At 46.0% G+C, this 24,529-nt stretch overlaps 2 protein-coding genes across 5 annotated transcripts in view; both read left to right on the forward strand.

The window, feature by feature from the left end:
• The window catches only part of POLR3B (RNA polymerase III subunit B), a 58,162-nt gene extending 49,660 nt beyond the window's left edge, over positions 1-8,502 (forward strand). For all 3 annotated transcript variants that reach the window (XM_015864043.3, XM_015864050.3, XM_085518781.1), the window contains 4 exons: positions 71-237; positions 1,057-1,170; positions 4,852-5,025; positions 7,949-8,502. In XM_015864043.3, coding sequence (XP_015719529.2) covers positions 71-237; positions 1,057-1,170; positions 4,852-5,025; positions 7,949-8,078 — 585 coding nt within the window. In that variant the 3' untranslated portion in view covers positions 8,079-8,502. The remainder of the gene's footprint in view (positions 1-70; positions 238-1,056; positions 1,171-4,851; positions 5,026-7,948) is intronic.
• Positions 8,503-16,534: 8,032 nt separating this feature from the next.
• Positions 16,535-24,529, forward strand: part of RFX4 (regulatory factor X4) — an 80,259-nt gene continuing 72,264 nt past the window's right edge. For both annotated transcript variants that reach the window (XM_015864007.3, XM_085518913.1), the window contains exon 1: positions 16,535-16,770. In XM_015864007.3, coding sequence (XP_015719493.1) covers positions 16,728-16,770 — 43 coding nt within the window. In that variant the 5' untranslated portion in view covers positions 16,535-16,727. The remainder of the gene's footprint in view (positions 16,771-24,529) is intronic.

Genomic DNA, 24,529 nt, shown 5'->3' on the forward strand with positions numbered 1-24,529 from the left:
TGTGATTGATCCAGGTATGTTCTAGCATGCACTGGTGAGCAGGCTGTTAACTTTGCTTTTCCTTGTGCAGGTGGGAAAGTTGATTGAACTCCTGGCTGGGAAGGCTGGGGTCCTAGATGGCAGATTTCACTATGGAACGGCCTTTGGAGGCAGTAAAGTGAAGGATGTGTGTGAAGATCTCATTCGCCATGGTTATAACTACTTAGGGAAGGACTATGTAACATCTGGTATCACTGGGTAAGAATTTGCTGTGTAGTTTCACTGTTTGGGGGGAGTGGGGGAAATGCTGTAATGTGACCAGCCATTGTAGGAGACGTGAACATCTTCTGAGTTCTTCTGTATGGCAAAAATGTTAAAATCAAGGTTTTCCTCCTGTGAGAGAGCGGAAGTAATTTCAGATTTCTTATAGCAGCAGTTCTTGTATGTACTTAGAATCAGATGAGCATTTTCATATTGATTCTAATAGTACTGTAAAATATAGATTTGGAAGCAGGTTTCTGTTCCTTGGGAATATTTTGCTTTCTTTTATTTTTCCTTTCACTTACACAATGATTCAGCCTGGCACTGCACTCTAATCTGCAACCTTCATGCTGTGCCAATGGGACTGGCTTCTGAGACACACAGCTCAAAGAACTCAAGATAGTTCAGGAACACGAAAAGGCCATGTGGCTCCACATGCCTGCCTTCCAAAATGTATCTTCATCCCACCTTCCTGCTATTATCCACCCAGTGTCTGTCTGGGTGGAGAGTGTCACGCTGGGGGCACGGCTGCTGAGCAGGTCCCCACCTGCTGCAGGTAGAGCAGCATGTGGCAGGAGCTGAGGAGCTTGTTCTTTGCTTGTCCCTTGATGCAGCAGTATGTGGTGCTGGCAGTGTACTGCTCTTCTGTTCAGAGGGGTTCTCTGGAGGATTTTGAGGCGTGAAAGCCCAAACACATTTTTCAAGGACTCATGATTCCCAGATTGTTTTAAATTCTTCTTGTCCATGGCACACTTGTCTCTCTTAAGGTAAATATGTGCTAACTGTGAATGTTGTGTTTTTTCTTAATTCACCCAGGGAGCCTTTGGAAGCGTACATCTATTTTGGCCCTGTGTATTACCAGAAACTGAAGCACATGGTGTTGGATAAAATGCATGCGAGAGCTCGAGGACCCAGAGCAGTGCTTACCAGGTACTGTTAAAGGCTGGGTGCAGAATTCCTGGCCTGCACTCAGAAACATGCTCATCTCACTGATGGGTATAAAGCAGTTTATTCACCTCTTGATGCTTGACAAAAAATGTTATTACCTATTGAGAGACTTCTACAGAGTAGAGCTCTACAGTGTGCTGTGGTAGGAGGTTGTTCTGAATACCCAGGTATGCTCTGTGCCGTATAAAAACTGAGTACTTCTCAGACTTCTGTTAGGAGTTAGTTAAAAAGCACCATCCTCTGATTATCAGGGCACAGATTGGCCCTTCCATGCCAGACTGTTCCTATCACAGGCATTTTAGAAGGACTGTTTTTCTCCTTTAACAACTGTACTTTTACAAAATAAGATGTGACTAGAAAGAGGAAATTAATTCAGGTATTTCAGCAGTCTGTGATACTGAGCAGGTTAATACTGACCTGGCCCAACTGTAGCACAAACCAGCATTAGCATAACATGCAACACTGCACTTGGCCTTGCAAAACTTCCATTCAATTCTAAAACTTAATTTACAGTTTTACATGGTGATCCACAGCTTTTGTACAATGCTGTGCAGGAGAACCATGCTTTCACACTAATAAATTGCAAAGTTTACAAAGACAACAACAATAAATCTCCATTTTTATTTGTCCAGTTTCAATATGTTTTCAGTTTCTGTGGAGCTGTGTTGATTGCTCTGAGCAATCAACTTGGTTTTCCTTCCAACAAAAAGGTTGATTACTGTATTGATGTCCTCTTGGGTAAATTTTGAATATATACACTGGAGTATATGTAATAAAAACACCTGGAGGTGGGCTTACACTCTCTGCAACTTTGTGGAGCAGGCAGCATTCTGCTTTCATTGGTGCTACTCACCTTTTCTCCCTGGAGGCAGATGAGCTTTTTGGTTCCAGCTCTAAGGCCGCTTGCACTCGTGTGCTGTATTGCTGACATTCTCGTCTCACAGAAGGTGTCTTAGTGGCACAGCCTTTGTTTTGAGGAGGCTTCTAGGGAATCCTTTAGTCTAACTCTGTCCATCACAGAGGATTATCAGCTAAATCTTGCCAGACAGCTTGCCCTGTCTGCCCACACACCATGTTAACCATTCCGTCCTCTTAACAGGTGCCGCTTTCACCTCTTCAAACACTGTTACAGAGCAGAGGTGTAGGTCTCTGCTCTGCTTAGTAAAGAAGTATTTTCTCTCTTGCTTTTTGCTGCATGCTTCCCAGGTGTTTTGGTTCTCTGACCTAGTGCTTTCTCTGGGACAAATTGAAGCTCACACATTTCATAGAGGTTGAACTGTGAGAGAGAAAACAAAAAACTTCTCAACATTTCCACCAACCACATTAATAGTTGTGCTGTACTTGTTCTTCCTAATTTTCATGTTGCAGCTCCTTGCCAGTATGCTTTGGATAGATATTTGGATGATGATTTGGATAATGATTTGCATAGTGGGAATGATATTCCCAATTATTGGGCTGCCTGCCCCATTTTCTGTCACACTGTTGTCCCTTCATACAAAAATGAAAACCTACTGTCTCAGCTAGAGGTGCACACAGTTGTTTTACTAGAGCTCCTAGCTTACCCAAATCCCTTCATCAGCTTTCATATTGTTTCCCCCAGCTTTCTCAGCTTTTTAGAGATACTGAATTTAAATGAAACCTAAATCCCAAGTCAAGGTAATACTTGTATGTAAAGATGAATGTGCTGTGATTTCCCCCACCCCTTGCTTTGAATCCTTTGTTCCAGTCGGTAACATCATACTATGCAGCTAGGGCTCTTTATTTGACTTTGAGGAAAGCTAGTGGATGTTCAATTTATGCTGCCTCTTGACTAGTCCTTTAGGAATTTTCTTTTCTCTCCTCAACTAATTAAACTGCTCTTATTGCCATTGCCTCTGCTGAGAGAGCCTGCTTTGCCAGCTTTCATATTCACTATTGATTTTTCATCCTTTGCACTTCCTATTAGTTTGCCTCTAACATTTTTGGGTTGTTTATTTGGGGTTTTTTTTTGCCTTTTAAAGTAATCTTGTAACAACATGGAATTTAGCAGTCATCATCTTGAAATACATTTTATTATATATCAAGCGTACCTTAACTGACGGAGTTACATTTCCATCTGAAGTGAGGCAGAAGACTTGAGTGCCTCGAACCTCACTAAAGCTAAGCACTGCTTGGATTTAAACAGGACTTAGTGAAATTGCAAAGCAGCACTCTGACAACACGATCAAAAAGCACCAGGATGTTACCTTCTGAGTTGGTATTCGCTAAACGAAATGCAAGACTTTATTATTATCTTTTTCCCATGAGTGGCTAAGAATTTAAAACTTAATTCTATAGGTGGTGTTGTGCAGATGCCCAGTCTTGCTAAATCTCTAATAGATAAACTGGTGTTAGTTCCACTCTGGAGAGCACGATGCTCCATCCTCCTGCTGGGCATAAGCATTAAGGAGCCAAAGATACACTCTTCTCAGAGGCCCAATCTCAATATTGAAGTTTACAGTCCTGTAGAAGACTTACTTGTCCGAAAGGGAGGGTTTTATTTTTTTTTATGTTGTTTTTAGTGAGATAATTTTGACATTCAACAGGAGTGAAACACTTTAAGATTAAAGTTTGAATTTTTGTATGTGCGTGGGGTTTTTTTTTTTAATGGGATTTCAGCTGCCATCAAAATCTTTGTCCTGCATGTCTTCAAGGGCTGCAATCAAGACCCCATCATTTCTTCAAGTGGTTTTATCCTCCCTTAATTGGATTCTGACTTTATTTAGGGGTGGAGGGGACACCTCTGTCCCCTCTGTTGGTGTTTTATCCTGTGGACCAACACCTTGTGAAATTCTTGAAAGCCAGCCTCCAAGTTTAACTATTATTGTACAAGTCAGTTGGTAGAAGAAAACTCAGGCACTTCCAGTGCTGCAGCAAATGTCCGTGCCTTTGGAGGCCTCGGCTGCTTTTAAATCTGCCTCTAAGCACTTGACAAAACTGCATTCCCACAGGGTTAGGCCTTTAAAGCTGCATCTGAACAGTGATGGTGCCATCGTCCGAGTGGGGGGGTGGGGCTCGGGAGTTTAATCAGGATGTAAACAGCTTCTATCCATTCTCCCAACAGCAGGGAAAAATAGAAGGTTACGTGAATGAAAAGGGCAATTTGAATTACAAGCAGATTAGTTTTAAAGTTCCACTGTGGTCAGAGTAAAGGGAGCTACTTCCCCTAAAAAACAAACACAGCTTGCATCTTCGGAAGGTCAGTTTGGTCTGGTAATTACCTATATGTTTATTTATTTATTTTTATCTTCTTGTAAATAATTATTAGATGTTAAAGTCTTTTAGAAATCCTTTTCCCCAGGATTTCAGCAAAACAACAGTACCAACGCTATCCAGGTATGTGGTTGTTAAAGTTTTCTTCTTGGATACTGTTTTGTTTTTGCTTGCTCAGCTACATTCCATGAGGTAAAGTCATGGCCTGACACTTCAGTTGTTGCTCACAGAACTGCATCACATTGCCAATGCGGGAGCAAAGATGAAAAGCTTCAATGTAAATAACATTTGTGAGATGAGCAGCACCGGTTTGTAGAATGTTGTTGTCTGATGATACTATACCATTCCTGCAGTTTGGAAGCAGGTATTCCTAAAGTGGTGGAACCTGTGTTCTGAAATACTTACTGCATTTTTCTAATATTTATTTCCAAGGCAACCCACTGAAGGTCGATCCCGTGATGGTGGTTTACGACTTGGAGAGATGGAACGGGATTGTCTGATAGGTTATGGAGCCAGCATGCTGTTACTGGAAAGACTGATGATTTCAAGTGATGCCTTTGAAGTGGATGTTTGTGGGCAGTGTGGCTTGCTGGGATACTCTGGCTGGTAAGTTGTCTTAACTGCAGTGCCTTATGTAGGTCATGGTGTCCCTTCCTCACTCTGTGCAAGTGGCATCCTCCGTATGTGTTCCTACTTTCAAGGTAGCCTTCAACTCTAAGGTACATAAATCAAAGTGTTACAGAGAAAGTAAATGTGTCTCTGTGAGAAAGAACTTTGCCCTTGGCCAGGAGTCCAATGACTAAGGGAAGAAAATACCAACTGTGTGTGTTCAACTTGCAAGTTACTTCAGTGCTTATGTGTTGGGGAAGATAAGGAGTCATGGGCAGGAGGAGAGATTCATTTCCAAATGTTTCCTAGTAGCATTGGAAGCTTGCAGCATCTTGGATATCAGTGTCAGTTGGGAGAGGCAGGATGTTGGGCTATACTTTGGTTCTTGGGGAGTAATTTTTCTGTGATATGTAAGAAAGTGAGGCATGTTTTCAGTTTATAGACATAGAAGTGACAGCTACCCTATTCTATTTCTATTTTGAAATTCATTACATAACAAAGTTTAATAAATTTTTAAAATAACTGAAAGAAACCCAGACAGAGCAAGACATTCTTGCAGTTGAGTTCTGTAAAAAGCTGTCTGAAGTGCAGGAGTAATCAAAAAGAGGTAGATTCTGCTATGTAATATGCTGTACCTACCAGTAGCCAAAGCAAGTGGCCCTATAATGAGCATCACAGAAGAGACGGTCATTAAGAGAAACTCACGTCTTCCAAACTGTCCTTGTCAGTGATTCCAGCATTAATCAGACATTGCTGTGAGAAACCCTGTAGAAACATATTGTTTGGTGGATGCCATTAAGGACAATTGTCTGCAGGAAGATGTGCTCTGTTCCCAGACAAGGACTAGCAGTTGGGTATGTCTGTCTGCAGCACAGTAACAGTGCATCAGTGTTTGGGCCTGAACTGGTACTTTTCATAGGGAAGGGCACTGTTGTGGCAGTGACAGAATTTGTCCCTGTAAAAGGTACATGTAGAAGCTTATTGTGACAAAACCAGCTGCGTGCAAATCCTTCAGCTTTGCTGTGTTACAGTTATGCACTGAATTCCTTGAATGAAATTTGGTCCTTTTTTGATGATGAGAAGTTACTCTTTTTGTCTGGGCATTTTAAAATCTTAAGACCAGTTCTGGCACTATTGCCTTTTCCCGTACAGTGTAGCAGCGATCTTAGGATCAAATGGGTCTCTTGGATACTTCAGTTTCTATGACCTCTGTTTAATGGTAACTTACAATTTGTGCACACTGTGTCTTGTAACCTTTCTGGATGATCTCTGTGCACATACAAAACAGGCCCAGAAGGGTCTAGCTTCAAGGTATGGTGCAGTGAGTAGTCTGGGTTCCTCAGCCCCTAGCTGCTGTAATCAAACACTAGACAGCTGCTAAACAGAAAAGTCATGACTCATTGAGCTTCCAGGGAGGTGGAGGAGTCGCCATCCCAGGCAGTGTTCAGGAGGTATCTGGATGAGGAGCTATGAGATATGGTTTAGTGGCTTGTGGTAGTGGACGGTTGGACTAGATGATGTAGGTCCTTTCCAACCTTGTGATTCTATGATTCTAATGCTTCTCCTGTGGAACAGTGCAGCGGAGAAGCGTGTTCTAGAGAGCAACTAGCTCAGCCTACTAACCTCTTACTCTCTGTAGTCAGATCTAGGTGAAGTCAAACCAGTTACTTGAAGCCTCATTCCTCATCATAAACTAGAGAAATGTAATTAAACCTTCTATACAATTAGTTGTCAAAGCTTAGATGAGTTTCAAGAGGAGAAAAATAAATAAATACCCCAATTCTAGAGCATAAGGAGGTCAGTTTTTAAGAAAAAAACTCTTGGGGAAGTATGTCCATTAAAGAGAAGCAGCATAGTTAGGGAAGAGTAACTGTGGAAGGACTAATGGTGAGTTACAATGGTGAGTTTCATAACCAAGAATCTTGCTTAACATGAACCAGCCTTATTATATCTGGCTGCAGTGACACCCTCAGGCTCTAGGTCAAGGTCACTGATATCAGAAACAAGTGAGTAAAGCACTGGCTTTATTGCAGATGTTTGTTCTTAGACTCATTCTGTACCACAGAAGCATGTAGCAACTTTGCTGCTTGGAACTGTCATGACATAATGCCGAGAATATAAATATGGAACATAAAAGCAGAAAGAGAGCTTTGATAGACCATTAGGGAAGTGCTGGGACCTCTGTGTTCCCAAAGGCCTGGCTTCATCAACTCTCTAAAGCCAGAAGATGGAGAATACAAGAAAATCAGGAAATACAGAGATAAGAAACAGAATAAAAAGGAAAACCTGTCTCCCAGATTGAGTAAAGAGTGCAAAAACTATGTATTAAAGCAGTTTTACCAGACCTCCATCTCTGCAGAAGATTTTGCTGTTTCTACAGAGGGACCTAAGGGGAGAGATGCTCCTTTTCTGATCTATACGAATGTGGACTGGTTTGAAGCAGCATAGGGTGACATTGTGAATAAGGGGGGGGGGGGGGAAATCTCAACTAAATGTGTCCATTCATTCTTTCTGCCTCTTTTTTGTGGCTACCTACAAGATGGAAACTAAATCATGAGTCGTGTTTCAGAAATACTTTGTTCTGTTCACCTTTTGTTATTATGTAATGCTGAATATTTGTTGGCAGTTATGCAAGTGATGAAGAAGTAGAAGTCGGTCCTGATAGCTGCTAAGCACTGTGATTCTAGTCCAAGAAAAGTGCGGGTTTAACAGGGAGCTCTTGCTGACTTCATTCAGTTTGATTTAAGAGCCTGAAGTTGTGACTGCCTTAAGTGCTAATGCGTCTCAAGCACTCAGCTCCTTCTAGGAAAGAAAGGCAGTGTTTAGATGCAGGTGAAAATGGTGGATGGTGGCAACTGCTCTTTTCTGCAAAGCTTTGCTTGTGCATAAACTCTGGCTTTCTTTTTACTTGTTTCCATAGGTGCCATTACTGCAAATCATCGTGTCACGTGTCTTCTCTGCGGATACCTTATGCCTGTAAACTCTTATTCCAAGAACTGCAGTCGATGAATATCATACCTAGGCTAAAACTAGCTAAGTACAATGAATGAACAAGAAAAAGAAGAGAAAAAGTACTTCGTATAAATTGAAATCCAGCCTATTATCTGGAAGATTTTTTGGTGAACAGGAGTAACTCTAAAACCTAAGTGGGCAGAAGGAGGTGCAAACCAGTTGTAGGAAGTCTTTTGTGTGTATTCTACCTGTTTTAATTTGGCAGAAAACACTTCATCAGTAACATCCGCTAGGAGTAGTTCTGAAAGTATTTATTAGTCATAGTGAACAAGGCATGTGGGAGTGGTAGAATGAAGCCATGATCCAGCGAAGCACATACATCCAACCCCTTACTTTGTTAGGAAGAATGTTCTGCTGGACAAGGGCGTGAGCTGCCCTCAGGGCACATCCTATTCAGAGAGGTTAAAAACATGTTTTACAGACTGGTGGAATATGAAAGGCTAATAAATATTTTAAATAATAGTGCCTGAATTTGTGGTGCTGTGTTATGTAAGGATGGTGCAGCCTTCTCGTAATGTCTGAAACATTTTGCTATCCCTAAAGCATGTTATTAAAGCATTCATTAGTCAGTCTTGGAGATATGAAAGAACACCTCCTAGAGGATTTGAAATAGTCATTTTTAGAACAGATTTTTAGGTGATTTTTTTTAATAAGATGCAAGGTCTAAAGAGACCTAAAGCAGCAGATGAACCAAGAGTTCACTTAGAACTATAAACTATCCTGAGTCCTTTCTTAGGAAAGCACATTTACCTTTTTAACTGAAGTCAGGAGAAAGTATGTGCATTTTCAGGTGCCTGAGAGAAATACACCACACTACATGAGTCAGAATGCAGAACATTGACTGCAAAAGTCCTGAGGTGCCCTCTGCCTCTTCACACAGCTGAACTGTGGATGCTGATCCTGAGACAACTACACCAGTCATGTTGCTGCTGTTCCCTTAGCTGCATAGGATGCACAAATGAGTACCAGCTTGAATAGACGTCCTTCCTAAGCTGCTAACAAAATATGTAAACTAACAGTTTTGGGTCTAAGGTTACAAACAAAATCTGAAAGGGGGAGAATTTATTCTCCATCTTGTTTTCAGTAGGACTGCTGGCAATGCAGATCTCAGCACAGCACATTTGGACTGGAAAAGCTCTTGAAGCACCTCTACCAAGATCTGAGCAGCTCTGGGTTATTTATGATGATAAACCAAAAAGTGTCATTTGCAAACTACTGGGGGAAGGGGATAACCAACAGCCCCAACCAAATGAACACACTTTGCTTTGCTTACTGATTGCCAAACTGAGGCTCGGGTGTACCACCAGAGGGAGTGAGCCTCACAGGCTTTAGCGTGTTGGTGGGAGAAGTGTTGACTTGGCGCAAGGAAACTACTCTTAGGATAAAGACCAGTCAGTCCTCTTTTAAGTGATCTGCTGTTTTAAGAGGTCTGAGCTGCAGGGTGTTATCAAGACTAAGCAACGCTTGCTATTACACCTGCAGAAATTCAAGCAGACACAGCAGAGATGAAGAGCAAAGAAGTGTGCTCCTGTGTAACCCTGCTGAGAGTACAGATCTGTGTGCAGCCCTGAAGGGGGGACCTGGCGGCTGTTTTACCTCATGCTGATGAAAGTATGGCAACAGTTTTTGAGAAGATCTTGTGAGAGTAAAGGAAATCCTCTGTGGTAGCTTAGGTAGCCGGGTGCAGTTTTAGCAGTGGGTGCGTTCAGCAGAACTCAGAAACTAGACTTGTCTAGGAGCAAGGGAGGGCCATCCACTATGAACTGCTCTGCTCTGTTGATACCTTGATCCGTTTCATTTACATGTTATTGCCATCTTGCCTGAATCTGTGAGTTTATGTGCCCGCAGATTTGAGTTGAAATCCCAGTTTTTACTTCTTCCCTCTCTTGGAGAAGATGCCTGTGTTCCTTCATAAGACGCTTGCAGTCAAGTTCTTTGCAGTAGAATAAGTGGTACAAAACCAGCAGCAGAAACTGAGCAGTGGTTAAAGAGGCAGTTCAATGAAGGATTCCTACTGCAGACAGGGCAAATTACAACACAGAGACTAATGGAGTAAAGTACATCCTCAGAGTCCCACAGCTGTCACACTGCTTTCCTCTGGTGAGCCTCATCTTTGCAATCCTTTCAATTATCTTCCTAGCTGACCTCCCCTCCCCCCCTTTTTATACAGTGAGTGCCTTCACAAAGAGGTCTCATGCCAGCTAAGGGCTGCACTGCTGTAAGTAGGCTTCCTCAGATCAACCCTTCCATGGAAGACCTTTGCTGAAAGAGACACAGTATTCTGAACGACACAGAACAAAATCTGAAGGCATTAGCAGGAACCTGTGGCTAGAAAATTGCTAACATTTCTTTCCTTCATTCTTCTGCAACTTCTTTCTGTCTCACCAGTTAGCCTCCAGGAGAGGCTTTCTACTCCAAGTGCTATTCAACTTGAAGGTCACCAGCATTAGTCCCGACTGAACAGCAGAATACAGTCCATTTCCAGAGGTGTGTGCTGCTGTGGGAAGAGATATCTATCTCCACGCATCAGAAGTTCCCGTTCACTTGGCAAGTTAAGGATTCAACGGTATCAAATAGCAGGAGTATTTTTGGAATAGAACTCAGTAGTTATTATTTCACTTCAAAACACAGATGCTAAAAGCTACCCCTTCAACCAGCAGCTGTGTGTAGCTGCACTCAGCTGGTGTGAGAAGCAGAATCAAGTCAAGGAGGGGGCAGAAAAAGCACAGGTCTCCACAGGTTTGTGGAGTTGTGGGTAAAGTATTGTTTAGAGTTCAGAAAAACAGCCTCACTCAGTCATTTGCCTACCCTTTAAAGCTTCTTCCTTCCCTTCCCTTCCCTTCCCTTCCCTTCCCTTCCCTTCCCTTCCCTTCCCTTCCCTTCCCTTCCTTCCTTTTCAAAGGTAGATATTTTCAAACATATGAACAAGGAAACTATAAAGAAAAACGAAACCAGACTGACCAATTCTGGCATTCAGGGAGGTTACAGTATGAAATGCAGGTATATGGGGATTTAATAATTTTAAGATGTAGAAAATAAATAGGTTTTGTTTGTAATGTCCATATCTTGTTAAGAGCTTTGCTTGCAAAGAAGCTTGAGCATGCAGCAAGGAGGGCTTTGAATTCCATGGGCTCCCTAGTTACATGCTGCTTAAAAAAAAGGAGGAAAACCAACAAAAAATAGACCTATGATGATGAGAAATTACTGCTGTGACATTACTTGGGATTTCTTGCTCATAAATAGAAAGCATCTGTGGTTTATAGTAATATGGGAGTAAGTTAGAAGTCTGAAGATCGTGTCGTTGTTTAGTGATAACAAATGGCAAACTAATAAATAGTGCTGTACTTCTGCAAATTGGTTTGTAAATCCTGCCTAGAACACACCTGTAGAGTCCGACTGCAGCAATAAATGTCATTGTGCAAACCAAACAAACCAGAAGGGCTGAAAACTTACCAGTACTTCCTCTGTGCAAGGATCTGAGGACTAGGCTGGTGTTAGCCTGTGTACTCCCAAGCCCTGGAACAACCTACCTGAGCTCACATGCCTTGTGCAGGGCTCTGCAAGAACAGCACAGGTTCTCAGCTGTGCCCCAGGACCAGCAGCTCTGGGCTGTAGCATGGAGCTGGCTTGGCACTGCTGCAAGGCCCCCCCAGCCAAACGCTCCCCACTTGGAGCTGAGAATTGTTTTAACGGCCTATTGCTGGTTCAGCGGGGCCATGGGGCACTTGATGAATTCCCTCCTCCAAAGAGGACGTGACTTGCCCAGGGCCACAGAAAGACCGTGCCAGAACTGGGATCAGGACTCTGCAGTCCCCAGGTGCCAGACACGTGCTTGCCTTAAAACTGAGCACTTCATCAAACCGTAAAATCCAGCCAGATGGTGACTCTTTGCTATTATCTGGACCAGTGCTGGGAAGCTTAATGTGTGCAAGGCACAGTGAAGATCTGCATTCCAGTTTCTATGTCTAAGGCTCAGAAGCCTAGGAAATTGACCCATGTTTTAGACCTGAATGCTCCTAGAAACTTGAGCATGTCTGAACACAAGTTCTGGCTTGCGTCTGTCCTTCCTGTGGAATGTTTCTACCCGCTTTGAGTGGGGAAATTAATTCTTTGGGAAGGGGTAGAGGGGTGCAATGACTGGCTGCTTCACCAGCCTTGCTCCAGCTGGTGACTGTGGACCTGGTCGATATCTCTTCCTCAGAGTAGTAATGGATGCTGGAATCAGTCAGTGAGTCAGTTTTCCCTCTTGGCAGTCATTTAAGAACTCACTACATAGACTCACAGGACATGCACACCCTCTTTGCCATAGATGCATATGAACGTGTGTCCCTGGGAACACCAGAACTTGGTTAAACCTTCTCCAAACTCCCATCAGAGATGACACGTTGTTATATATTGTTGCAGCTGGGATTTTTGAAGAGCGATTTATATGGCTTAAATCCTGCCTCATAAAAGTCACCGGCAATAATTCCTGTTGGCCACTCTGAGTGAATTTGGGCCTTTGTTCCATCTTCAGAAAAACCCTTCCGAGCTTGCGAGCAGGCCATCGCTCCTTGCATCCTGCTGCTGTGTGGGGCTGGGAAACAGTAACTGTGTGTTTCTCCTAATTACAGCTACTATTTTACTCCTGTATTTCCCGAGGCTGGTGCCTCTGAGGTGTTTGCAAAGACCAAGTGGTTTTTTGCTCAGAGCTTCATTTTGTATGTCTTTGTCCCCTCATCCCAGTCAGTGTATTAACGGTGTGTAGGTTCCAAATGAAAAGCAACTCCCTGCTAACAGCAGCGGGGACTTTTTCCTTACCATGAGTTTCAGGGAGCTGCTTGACCTAAGCATATGCTTTTCAGTTTCAGACAGTGCATGATAGTTACTGTTCACTCAGACTTAACAAACATCAAACCGTTATGAACAGAAAAAATAACACAACAACTAAGGTCAAGCAACTTCAACTAAGGAGCAAAGTAAACTAATGCGCTAACCAGTATTGTTCTTGTTTCTTGCTAAATTGCATTCTGATAATGGAAATGGTTTTACCTTTAATTCATAGCGAATTGAAAACTTAACACTGTATTCAAGCCTCAGCCGGCCATTACAGGCGCTGCCGGTAATGCTCTGTGCTCCAGGAGGATCAAAAGAAACTCATTATCAGTCAGTCATCTAAGAGGATATGACGGCTTCACGTCCAGTTGTTCGGCAGTCTGGAATGGATCTTTTTCTGTGTCTGTTGTCTATAATAGCTTTTAGGGCTGGCTCTTCTTCCAACGCACAGTACAAATCCTCTGGTAACTAGTACCAGCCACGCACAACAAAAGCCAGCTAAATTTCTGTAAGCTCAGAAATTTCTGTAATTTCTCAGAAATTGATGACTCCTTGCCCTTTCCTCATACTGAAGTCAGCAAGGGACTCCTTCTGAGCAGCAGCCCTAGATGCAGGAGTTCTTCTGGACACTGATGTCATCCAGACCTGAAGAGTGATTTCCCTCCTTCTGTGCAGGTTGAAGCTGACCAGTGTGAACAAGTTGTTTTGCACTGTTCCTTCTGGCAACACTGGCACTGCATGTCTTCCTGAACCCAGGAACTGCAGCTGAGCAGAATTCCTTTCACAGGCATTAATAAAAGCAGATCAGTTAAGGTTGACCTACACTCATCTTCAACAAAAGTTGGCTTCGGACATCTCTCCAGTTCCAGCAAGCCAGCTGCAATTAACGTTACTTTTCATTCAATCTAAACAGAAGGCACCCCCTTGCCCAATGCACGTGCAATCCATCATTTGCATGCCTCAGCTCTTCTGATGGTTTTCTCCCAGACACTTGCATATGTTCCTGCCCCAGCCACTTACTCTCAGTGCTTGTGCCAGTGAAAGCCTTTTGAAGGGATCGCTATGTGTGTGTTTACCCAGGATGCTTTCTGATGTTCTTCAGTTCCTGTGTCTGTCAGCATCCCACACCCAAGCACACACACATGAGAGTTGATTCCTGAAGCCTTCTGTCAGTTGACTATATCCTGTCCTTCACCTATGTGTATTGCTTCCCAAAAGGGTCCCCTGACTCATTCATTCCAGGTTCTTGGTAATGCTGACACCATTTGATATAGCTGTTCACAAGACACTCGTTACTAAAACTAACACAAGTTCTTGCTAATCCAAGAGAAAACTTGCCTAGAACTTCAGCCTACCTTGGGTGTTATGGCTGAAATTAATAGACAGTTCTCACTTCCCTTTGGTTCCTTCCCCAGCTGCTCATTGAAACTGCCCTTGCTCCTTGGCGCTTACTCCCAAAGTGTTTATTCTAGGGTCTAGAACTGATGTTTGGGGTCTACTACCACCATGAGGTGGTATGACAAGGCAAGTTAGTGTGGCTGCAGCCCACTGTGACAAATGGCTGCAGAATGGAGGACACTCATAGAAACTCGTTTCCAAAAGAGCTCCGACTATTGGATTTTAGGTGGATACCCTCCCTACCCTCTGATGACCTTTCCCTTCTCTCCAAGCACCCACACTCCAAGCACCCATTCACCTTTCTTCAACAAAGGCGTTTCTCCTTTTCACTATAGTGACACAGCCTCTCTACCCTGAAAACACCTCACTGAGGCAGTGTAGGGTTATCCTGTTGCCTTTATGGTTTGTCCATGTTCTGCATAGACAAGAATCCAGAGCGAAAATCCCCAATGGTAGAGTTTTTGCATTCTTGCCAAGACCTGCCCTTTACTCTGTATCAAATACAATCCTGCAGCTGACATCATTGAAGAAAGCCAGCGCTTTACGGTCTTCCCATCTGCAAACTTCCAACTGGCTGCACATAAGGTTAACCAGACTTTCATGGGAAGAGATGCCCCACTCTTTTAGAGGAATGATGTCCTCTGCTGAGAACCACGTGGGAAATCCAAACACATCAGCATTAGATTAGATTACATTAGAAATGAGAGCACAACCCAACCAGCGCCGAGCTGTGGAAGGACACCAGAGTGATGTGCCGCACTCAAGATTAGGTAAGCGGGAAGATGGCAATGCTGATACATGAATGTAAGGAAGGGAACTAATCTGGACAGGTGGGGAGCATACACCCTGCTGAAGAGCAAGATGAGCCTCCAGCCGTCCAGCCTGTGTGGACTCCCAGCGGAATCTCACCCTAGAAAGAGCATATCCCCGTGTTCACACACACATTATTCTACCCATCTATGGGACATCAGCCCCACAGAATCAGCTCCTTTACAGGCCGACCTCCCTGGAGCGGGGAGTGCCTGCGGCAGGGCCCTGGCAGCCTGCAGAAGCGAGGGCCTCGCCTGAAGCAAGCTCTGTGCCTTGCGAGGTCCTTTCCTGGGCTCCGTCCGAGCTCGCTCCGCTTGCAGGTGTCTCGGGGCCTCCAGGCTGCCTCTGAGCGCAGGGGAGGCCTAGCGGGGCGGGCCGGCTGGGGCTGCCCCGAGAGGGGAGGGAGAGCCGTGGTTGAACGCTCGGCTGTGTCCCTCAGGCCCCGTTCAGCCACCTCGCCTCTTGTTTTGCTGCGTGTTTGTGGCGTTAGAAGAAAAAGAAAGAAAAAGGAAAAAAAATAAAAAGAAAAAACCCCGCAAACCGACGGGCAGAGGGAAGGGGGGGCAGTCTGGGTGTTGGGAGGAGAGAGGGGGAGAAGAGTGGAAAATGTTGGCTCTGTCCATGGTCAAAGTAATTCAGCTATAATCCCCCTTTCTCTTCCTCTCCTGGAGCTCTATTCATATTCTAATCACAGCTTTTCCTTCCCCGGACCAGCCACTTTTATCACAGCCCCAGCTTTGCACTTTTACTTCCACTTCCAGCACACACAGCCGCCTGCACAATCACCAACTTTTCCCAGCCTCTCCTCCCTGACCCCGAAGCGGGACGGATCCCCGCTCCCTCGAGGAGAAGCTCCGACTCCCGCGTGCCCGGCTGCTCCCCGTGCTCTTCCCTCCGGGGACGCGAAGCCCCGGCCCGGAGCTACCCCGGCACCGCCCGGCGGGACGCTGGCATCCTCTCCCCCCGGCTCCTTCGCTACCCACACACGTCGCCCTTTTTGCTTAACCCCCCCTCGCCCCCGCCCCATGAGGGGCGTCGGGGAAGCCACGAGGAAGCCGAGGAGGAGGGGAGCGGGCGCCTATCGCCCGGCCGCGCCCCGAGGAGCGCAGCAGCCCCGAGCCCGTTGGAAGATCGGAGGCGATTTTGATCCGGGGCTGTAATGAGCCAAAAGGAGCTGGGTGGGGGCCGGGGGGAAGGGAGGAGTGGAAAGGCCGCTGGAACTTTAAATAAGAAAAACGTTTCTAATGCTCTAATAGAAGAGGGAAGTCGAAGTGTTGGGATTGCGTAGATCTAAGGCCCCCCTTTTTGGAGGAAAGCTTTTCTTATTCAAAACAGCATCACAATGGGCTTCACATTGAGCCTTGCCACATCCCCATCTGAGTAGCAGCCATTCATCAGGCTGGCTGGCCTATCAATGACATTTCTCCCATCAGGGCTTCTATAAAATGATGCTTTTTCCCATGAAACATCCGCAAACATTTTGACGGGTCTGGCTTTGCCCTGCTGGATTACGGAGTGTCCCCCTCTCCCGCGCTCCCCCTCCCCACGAGCCGTCGCTGCCCTCCCTCCCGCCCCGCTCCCTCTCCCCTCTCTCCGCGCACCCCCGAGCTGGGGCTCTGCACACCCCGGCACCTTGGGGCTCCCGTCCCGTCCATGGGAAGAGTATGCATTGTGGGTTGCTGGAGGAACCCGATATGGACTCCACAGGTAAGTGCCCCCTCCCTCCCTCCCCTCGCCCCCCGGGCAGCACTTCCCGACGTGACGCTGCAGCCCCGGGGTTGCGCTGCCGAAGCGACTCAGCGCTGGGCTTTTCCCTTTCTTTTTTTTCTTTTTTCTTTTCTTTTTTTCTTTCTTTTTCCCTTTCTGCTCCCCGGGCTACCGGCCGCCAAACTCGTTCCCTTGCTGCTTCTACTTATAGGCTTTAGGTTTGCTGGGAGCCTTTCGGAGAGGTTTATTGGGGGAAGTTGGTTGAGAGGTGCTCGGCTTGTCCGACTGGCAGCGCCTCGAAGGGGAGAACTCTGGGGACTCTCGGTCCCCGAACTCCCGGCCATTCAGCCCGTTCACTCACGCCTCCCAAGGAGGGGAGAAGCCGGAACAGGAGCGGGACGAAGGGATGCTCTCTCCGAGGGCCGCAACCCGCGCCTCGACGGCCGCCGCTGCCGCCAGACGCGGCCCGACTCGGCACAGCGGTGCGGCGGAGCCGGGCCGGGCGCTGCCCGCGGGCAGGGCCCAGGGCCACGCGTTCCCCCTGAGGCTGTCAGCCGGGCCCTGCCGCCCCCACGGCCCCCGCCGTCTCCCTGCGGCCGAAACCCTCCGGAGTCCGGGCACCGGCAAAACAACCTTTGCAGCTTGAATTTATCTGACCGGCGCCAGCACACGAGCCCTCCTCCTTCTCTCTTTCCCTCCCTCCTTGGGCAGAGTCTCCGGGACTCGCAGCCCCGTAGCGGATCGGTTTCCCCGCGCCTCCCCGACGGCTCTGCGGGACGGCCCCGGCCTCCCCGCGGCTCCCCGGGGGATCCCGGGGCATTTTCAGCCCTCAGTCCCGGCCGATATCCCGACGGTGTTGAGAGGAGAAAGTGCTCCGCGGGTAACTGCGCTCGGGTCCCTCCCGTGAGCGAGTTACGGGCGTCGGATGGAGCTGTCCCGCTTCGCTCCGCTGCTGCCGGGACGGCGCTGAGCGCACCGCGGGCGGGTTCTCGTTGTCGGCAGGAACGGGCCTTTAGGAGGAACAACCGCAGCCCGAACCGACAGCCAAAGCGAAAAACCAGAGCAGTCAATATGTGCCCTAGCCCTGCGTTCGGCATCGCCCGTCCTCGGGCAGAGACTCCGTACTGTCCGTTCCTTGAGTTCAGCGCGGCTGTAGTAAATGGCAGCATGATTGATTAAGATAATATTAATCAGAAAACGCTTTAGTCTTGCTAAACAGATGGCAAAAGAAGTGGGGCTTTGCGGTTGTCTCATTCAGACACCTTAACCTCCCTTTCAGAGGACTTAATCCAATTAGCTTTTCTCCCGAGTTGCAGTTGTTATGTAAAGATCCTTTTGCATCGCGGAGAAATATGGCTTCATCGGAAAAAAAAAAATAAATCCCTTGTGTTTTAATTTCTCCCTAATGCTTTATCTCGAAATAATAATAATAATTCATAATGTCCCGTGCCCATCGGGCAGAGGCTCCGTACTCCATAGCCGGGAAGGGGCACCTCTGGTTTCAGAGTGCTGCCTGGATGGGACATAGAGCCTCGCCTCGCGAGCAGTCCCAAAGCCCATGAACTCAGCTGAGAGCCCTACAGCGCTGTCGGGAGGATGGGATGAGGCCCTCGGAGAGCTCCGTGCTGCAGGTCCCTCCTGCAGCGCACCAGCACAGTGCTGGGCGGCCATCGGCCTGCCGCTGCAACGGGACCCAGCACCCAGCACTGGCAGAAGGTAATGAATGGCCTTCATCGTTCGGTTTGGTTCATGAAATCACCGATGCTGGTAGTGGAAAGTTCAGAGATGGCAGGAAAAGCAGTTGGGACAGTTTAGAACACATCTGTAACACTGAAGCATGCAGCCTGAGGTCTGACTTTTATTTTTGCTTTCTTTTTTATCCAAATGAGTGGTTTCTTTTGCTGCTGAAAATTGTTTGATTCACTGGTCGCAGCGCGGTTTACTATTAGATAAAGAGGAAGTTGCTGTTGTTTTTGTTTCCTTACGAGCTCTCAGGCAACCGAAACTGCATTCTGTGTTTGTTCCAGAAAATGAAAACAAGTTATTTGCTGCTCTGCAATTTGCCTACAGAGTCTGTCACCTGCTGATGATCCTTCAGTTGGTTTGAATTCTAAACTCGATACGATGCAAAGGCACAGCAGAAACACTGCCGGTTCTTAATGTAACTGAACCTGGCTGTTTCTCTCATGTGCTTTCACATCTTAGGCAGTTTAACATGAAAGAAATGGAACAAAACAAAATGCAGCAAAACTGTTTTGTTTCCTGCTCGCTGTGGCCAGGCCCACTCCTTGGCAGCAGGAGCAGGGCCACAGCTCACGGCCATCCCAGTGCTGAGCTGCTCCCTGCTACTGAGGGTGCATTCCAGACGCTGGGCAGGCTGAGGGGCTTTGTAGGGCTTTGTGAGCTGGCTGGAATTCTCTCGAGTAAAGAAGTTTGCCTTCGAAGTCTGACAGGGGGATGATTTTACAGTTTACCCATCTGAATTCTAAAATACAGCAGGAGGGAGAATTGCGGGACTTTCACTGCTCCATAGTCTGTCTGCTCTTTACCTGCCTTAAAGGAAAGCTCCGTAAAGGGATGAAAAGGAAGAACTGAAACCAGATTTTACATAAGAATAGCTGGACAGCTGCAGGAAATTATTTCATTTACTTAAGTCACAGTTTAGAGCTCAAAGCCCTCAAGATTTTATTTGGGTGAAAGCTTCATTAAAAAAGGGGCTCTGGCTTCAGGCGGATGAAACTTTTGCCTGTGGGACTGCACTGAGAGCCCCACAGTCCCAATGGCCCCACACTTCTGGAAGTGGTGAGAGGAGATTGCTGTGTGCTGTGAGATCCCTGCGCTGGGCATTAGAGCTGTCCCACAGAAAGTCACTGTGACGCTGCCCTCAAGCACAGCTCGGTGCTCCCATCAGCATTGTCAGCTTGTTTGCTGGTGGAAAACCAGGCTGCTTTCCAGCCACTGGTGCTGTCACCAAGGAAGAAGGTTTGCACACTCATGCAATCAGCAGCGTCTCCAAATGGAAGTGCTTTTGTGTTTTTTGAGCTTAGTTTACAAGTGTTATGCAAGTTGGAGCAGTCGGAAGGGGCGCATCCCCTGGGATGCCATTTCAGTATGTAGGGTTTTGCCACAGTAAAATAGATGACATCGTGGGAGCACCGGGCTGCGTGTGGTGGAGAAACATTAGTGCCTCTTCAGATAGGGACTTTTGAAGAGGCGGCCTTAAATACAGCCAGGGTGTGGGGCTTTGTTACAAAGCCTTGAGAGCCACAGCAGGCTGTCGTGTAACCAATACAAATATAGGGTCAGTCCTTTGGGGGATACTTGATGTGACATTAAAGTCCAAATAATTAGCTCACAATTCCGTGAGCCTGGAGGTCTGTGAATTTTCCGAGTTCACCCGCTTGTCTGTTTCCCCGCATCTGTGCTGGATTTTCCATTGGTTTCATTGTGTCTGGAAATGAATGCCCCGTACGATCCGGCCCTGCTGGAGCCCAGCAGCCCGGCGGCCGAAGCGATCGCATTGCTGACACTCGGGTTAGGAGGATGGATAGCATAAAGGGTATTTGATGGCTGAGCGATCCCATAGATAGCAAGAGCAGGAAGAGAATGTGGTGTTGATGAAGGCAGTGGAGACCTCCGTAAGCTTTTTACTATGTTTGCGTTAAAACATGCTCACGCATGTCTGTGAGATCCTGCACACTTGTGCATACGTGTGGAAGTTTTTGTGTTTAAAGCTGTGATACAATTTGCTGTCGGAGATCCCGATGCTGCAATTCCTCCCCGAGGGAAGCACCTGTTGAAAGTCCCTGTGTGGCTGCCCCAAAGGGCAGGTGTGCAGGGTCAGCTCATAACATCCCTCCTAATGGCAGCAAATGTGTAATAACTTAATTGCCTCTATTTCACATGCATAAATAGCAGTCCTGGGCTGCCTTCCTTCCCGTTTATTTTCTCCCAGGAGGCAAGCAGGAAGAAAGAAACAGTTTATTAGCTGCAAAATGCTAGCCAGTGCTAGAGATGGGGCTTAGTAAGTGGCAGAGCTTGCAGCAGGAGCCCTGTTTCTGTGTTCTCCATGTGTAAATGATAGGTTAGAAGTACTTTTGACCCAGTCTTCCCTTTCTGATAAACTTTTAATCAGGAAAGGTGGAGAGGGTTAAATAGGACCTTGGCTCTCGCTGCATCCAGTAACGAAGGAAAAGCTCGTTTGCATCTTAAATTGTTTCAAGGCTGAAATGCAGGGCTCAGCGCTGTCTCTTTTCCTTCAGCTCCAGCTAAGCACGTTGTTCCCTTTTATCGGTAAGTGAACTTAATTTCTCTGAAATGGAATTTGCTACAGCGACCAAGTGGATGATTCACAGCTAATGAATGACAGGTTCACAATTAATAAGCGGCTTATCCTGAGCTTTTTTTTTTTTTTCTCAGAATCTCAAATATTATGGTAATGGGAAACAGTGCATTTTCAACAGCTGGATCAGTTTGTAGAAGTTTTCTGAAATGTACAGCACGAGGAGTTCGAGGTGATAGCTTGAGAGTGGCAGACCAGAGATGTATAATGGGACTTCTCAGGTTTTCTAGGCATGCAGCAGTTAGCGTTCTGTAAACTTCCTGCTGCCCGTGAGCCCTATAGTTTGAACTCACATGCTTAGAAATACAAAATCCTTTTCTTTGGGGATCTTCATTTACTTGTTGAGGTTGTATCCAGAAGAAAAAGAGATTTGCCTTGGTAGTAAGGACTGCAAGTTTAGGCTGTTAAAAACTCTTGTCATTTTCTGGAATTCTGTCTCTAGACATAAAACTACTACCTGTTGCTCGGCTTTGCTTTCTTCTCTTCTAAATCTTTCCCTGCTTAGAGAATTACTCTTAGGCTCTCTTTATCCTGTTTTCTTCTGTGTAGCTATTTTCACTGGCTTGGCTACTTGGGACAAGACTTAAAAATGCATTCGATTGAGCAGAACTCATTTCATTGTATGAAAAAATGTCTTACATGTGTGTAAGCGTGCACGTGAGACTGCTGAGTCAACTAGACGGTGTACTTACTGTTTTCTCTGCAGCAGGTATGAGCTTTGTGTTCTCCTGGCTTGTGCAAAATTTGTAAAGAGGTTAAAATATATATATACTATAGCAAAGGAAATTAGAAAATAGTGGGGAAAGAAATGTAAATATGGACAAAACTAAGTGCAATGGTAATAGGTTAAATCAGAGTGCCAAAACACCCTCAGTGGTAGCTGAGAAAGGGTAGCACAGACAAGAGACCATTTCGCTGATGGGGACTCACGAGCTGGTGGCATCCAGCACTGTGTGAAACCCCTGTGTCCTGGGTTCTGGTTCTCCCTGGTGGCAGCGATGTTTACCTCACTCCAAAGGCCCCATGTATTATATTTTCCTCAACCCATGATGCTTTCATATGAGACTGAAAGCTACCCCATGTCAGAGGACCAGCAGGAAAGGTTGTGTGTTTTTTCTAACGTTGTAGGATCTTGCAGAAGCAGGTCATTCATTGAATAAAATTCCAGGGTGGTCATAGGAAGCAGGCCCAACCTTATCCTTCAGAGGAAAAAAAAAGAATCATAAGAAACTGTCTTATGTGATTTCCACCTTATCTGACATTCCGTTTTTGCACGTAAGGCAGGATGTCCTAATTAAGCAAATGAGTATTTAATGTCAGCGTTTTCTGGTATAGCCTCTAGGCATCCTGCTTGAAGTTGTTCCATCTCTAATGCTCAGAGGAAAGTGAAATCCAACCCAATGAAGCAAAATCCCTGGCTTCTCCTCAAGTGACAGTGACCTGATATAGGCCATAAAAATGTGGTGCAAGCAAATGTGGACACAAAGTCCTGCTCTGCAGGTGCCATATGCCTGGGCCTATTATGACCTGCCACTCTGTGAGAAGAGTTTCCTGCTTGTGTGGTGGGCTTTCATAGAGTAATAAAATGGTGTGGGTTGAAAGGGACCTTAAAGCCTGCCTAATTCCAACCTAATGACTGCCTTCTGTGCAGGGCTTCCACTCACCAGACTGACCAAGGCCCCATCCAAACTGGCCTTGAATGCCTCCAGGGATGGTGCTTCCTTCAGGAACACTGGCTCATGCCATAGCTAGATGCAGCAGGCTTCTCCTTTCCTTGCCCTTGGCATGGTGCTTCAGCTCCAGGCCTCTGCACATCAGACCTAGCAGCAGGCATGCCTGATGTGTGTGGGATGAACATCTCATAGGAGGAGAAAGTGACATGAAAACTGAAGTAGGAGTTCTTGCAGTAAGTACAGCAGGACTGTGGCATGTGTGCAGCACCCATTAAAGGCTGCTTCTTCTGGGCTTCAAGGTCAGGGGTGGGGATGGATGCTGTCTTTGGGGAGGAGCCCTGAAAAGAGACCTCCAAGACCTGCTGCAGAGCACTGCAGCTGCCAGAGAAATTCACTCCATGTCTCCTGCAGGTGGAGAGCAGGTATACCTTCTGTTTCCCCCTTCTCCTGAGTAGAGCATTAAGAGGTACCACTGGTGGCACAGGCTGGCTAGCACAGGTTTTCCACCATCAGAGCTAACATTCCTATCCTAAGCTCAGAGCCATGGGGACAATACTTGTGCAGGGGCCCCTCTAATGCAAACATTTTTTTTAATGAGTTGTGGTAGGGGCAGCAAATGGCCTCCATTGAATAGAGGTGGGGAGAACTGGGGAGGACTGCTTTTGCAGAGCATTTTAATCACATGGATAGAGCAGCGTGTTCACCTCTTCTCCTTGCTGAGTCATTTCCACTTTGAGCTCTGCAAACAGACCATCTATTGAGCAGTTAGTATTCAGTGCTGAATATTCAATACTAGACTCTTGTTTTGGTGAGTCTTAGGCAAAAAAAAAAAACAAAAAAAAAAAAAAGAGGAGGAGGAGGAAAGAAGAGTTCTCTTTTTTCTCATGTTCCCTCCCTGAGTTTGCTTTGCATATTGTTCAGAGAAGACTGGAGGCTTCTCAGAAAGGGCCGGCTCATGGTTTTAAGAGCACTGGTCTAGTTTCATAGTACTTTCTAAAGGGATGGAAGAGACAGCATGGAAGGAACCAAATTCGTGCTAAGCTTGTGAATCTGAAAGTCTAGACACATTGGGACTGAGTGAAGACTTTCTGGGAAGCATGTTTAAGCTGTAAATGTAATAGTATGAAATGCTTGCCCTAGGTGCATGGGTTAGTGTTGTGAGTTAGCAGCCTTTGTGGGAGTACACTATGACGATTTATCAGTGTCCTTTTGGTTAATTTCCTTGGTGCGTTTTGAGAGCTGAAAGAAACAGTGCTCATTTTTTTTCTGTCTGTTTAGAGCTGTATTTACTCACAAAATGGTCGTGAGTAATGTAATGGCTGCATCCTTTGGCAGTAGCAAGCAACTGCTAGATTTGGAATAGATGAGCATTAAGTGAGGGAAGGTGGCCTTTACTTCAGTGAATACAGTATTTCTGTCCCTGACTCTTTTTTGGACAAGTGATTGCATCCTGACACCCAGGTTTTCTCTATGCATAAGTGTCTGTTTCCCTGTTGCTGTGTCTTATGAGAAATATTTACTGTAGTCCCTGTAGTCCCAGTCCAAGATCTGACTGCTTTTTCTCCTCATTTTCTAAAATTTTCCTCTGTAGTTGCTCTCTTTCCTCCCCTCCTTTATTTTTAACATTGAGTAACTTGTTACTTATTCATTTCCTTTTCTTTTTCACCTCCTCTCCAACAACACTCCTTCTCCCTCATCTCTTACCACCCCAAGCCCCACAACCCGTGTTTCTTGCACTTTCCAC

Source organism: Coturnix japonica, chromosome 1 (genome assembly GCF_054131305.1).
Source record: "Coturnix japonica strain WE chromosome 1, WE-NBRP24, whole genome shotgun sequence".
NCBI classification, from domain to species: Eukaryota; Metazoa; Chordata; class Aves; order Galliformes; family Phasianidae; genus Coturnix; species Coturnix japonica.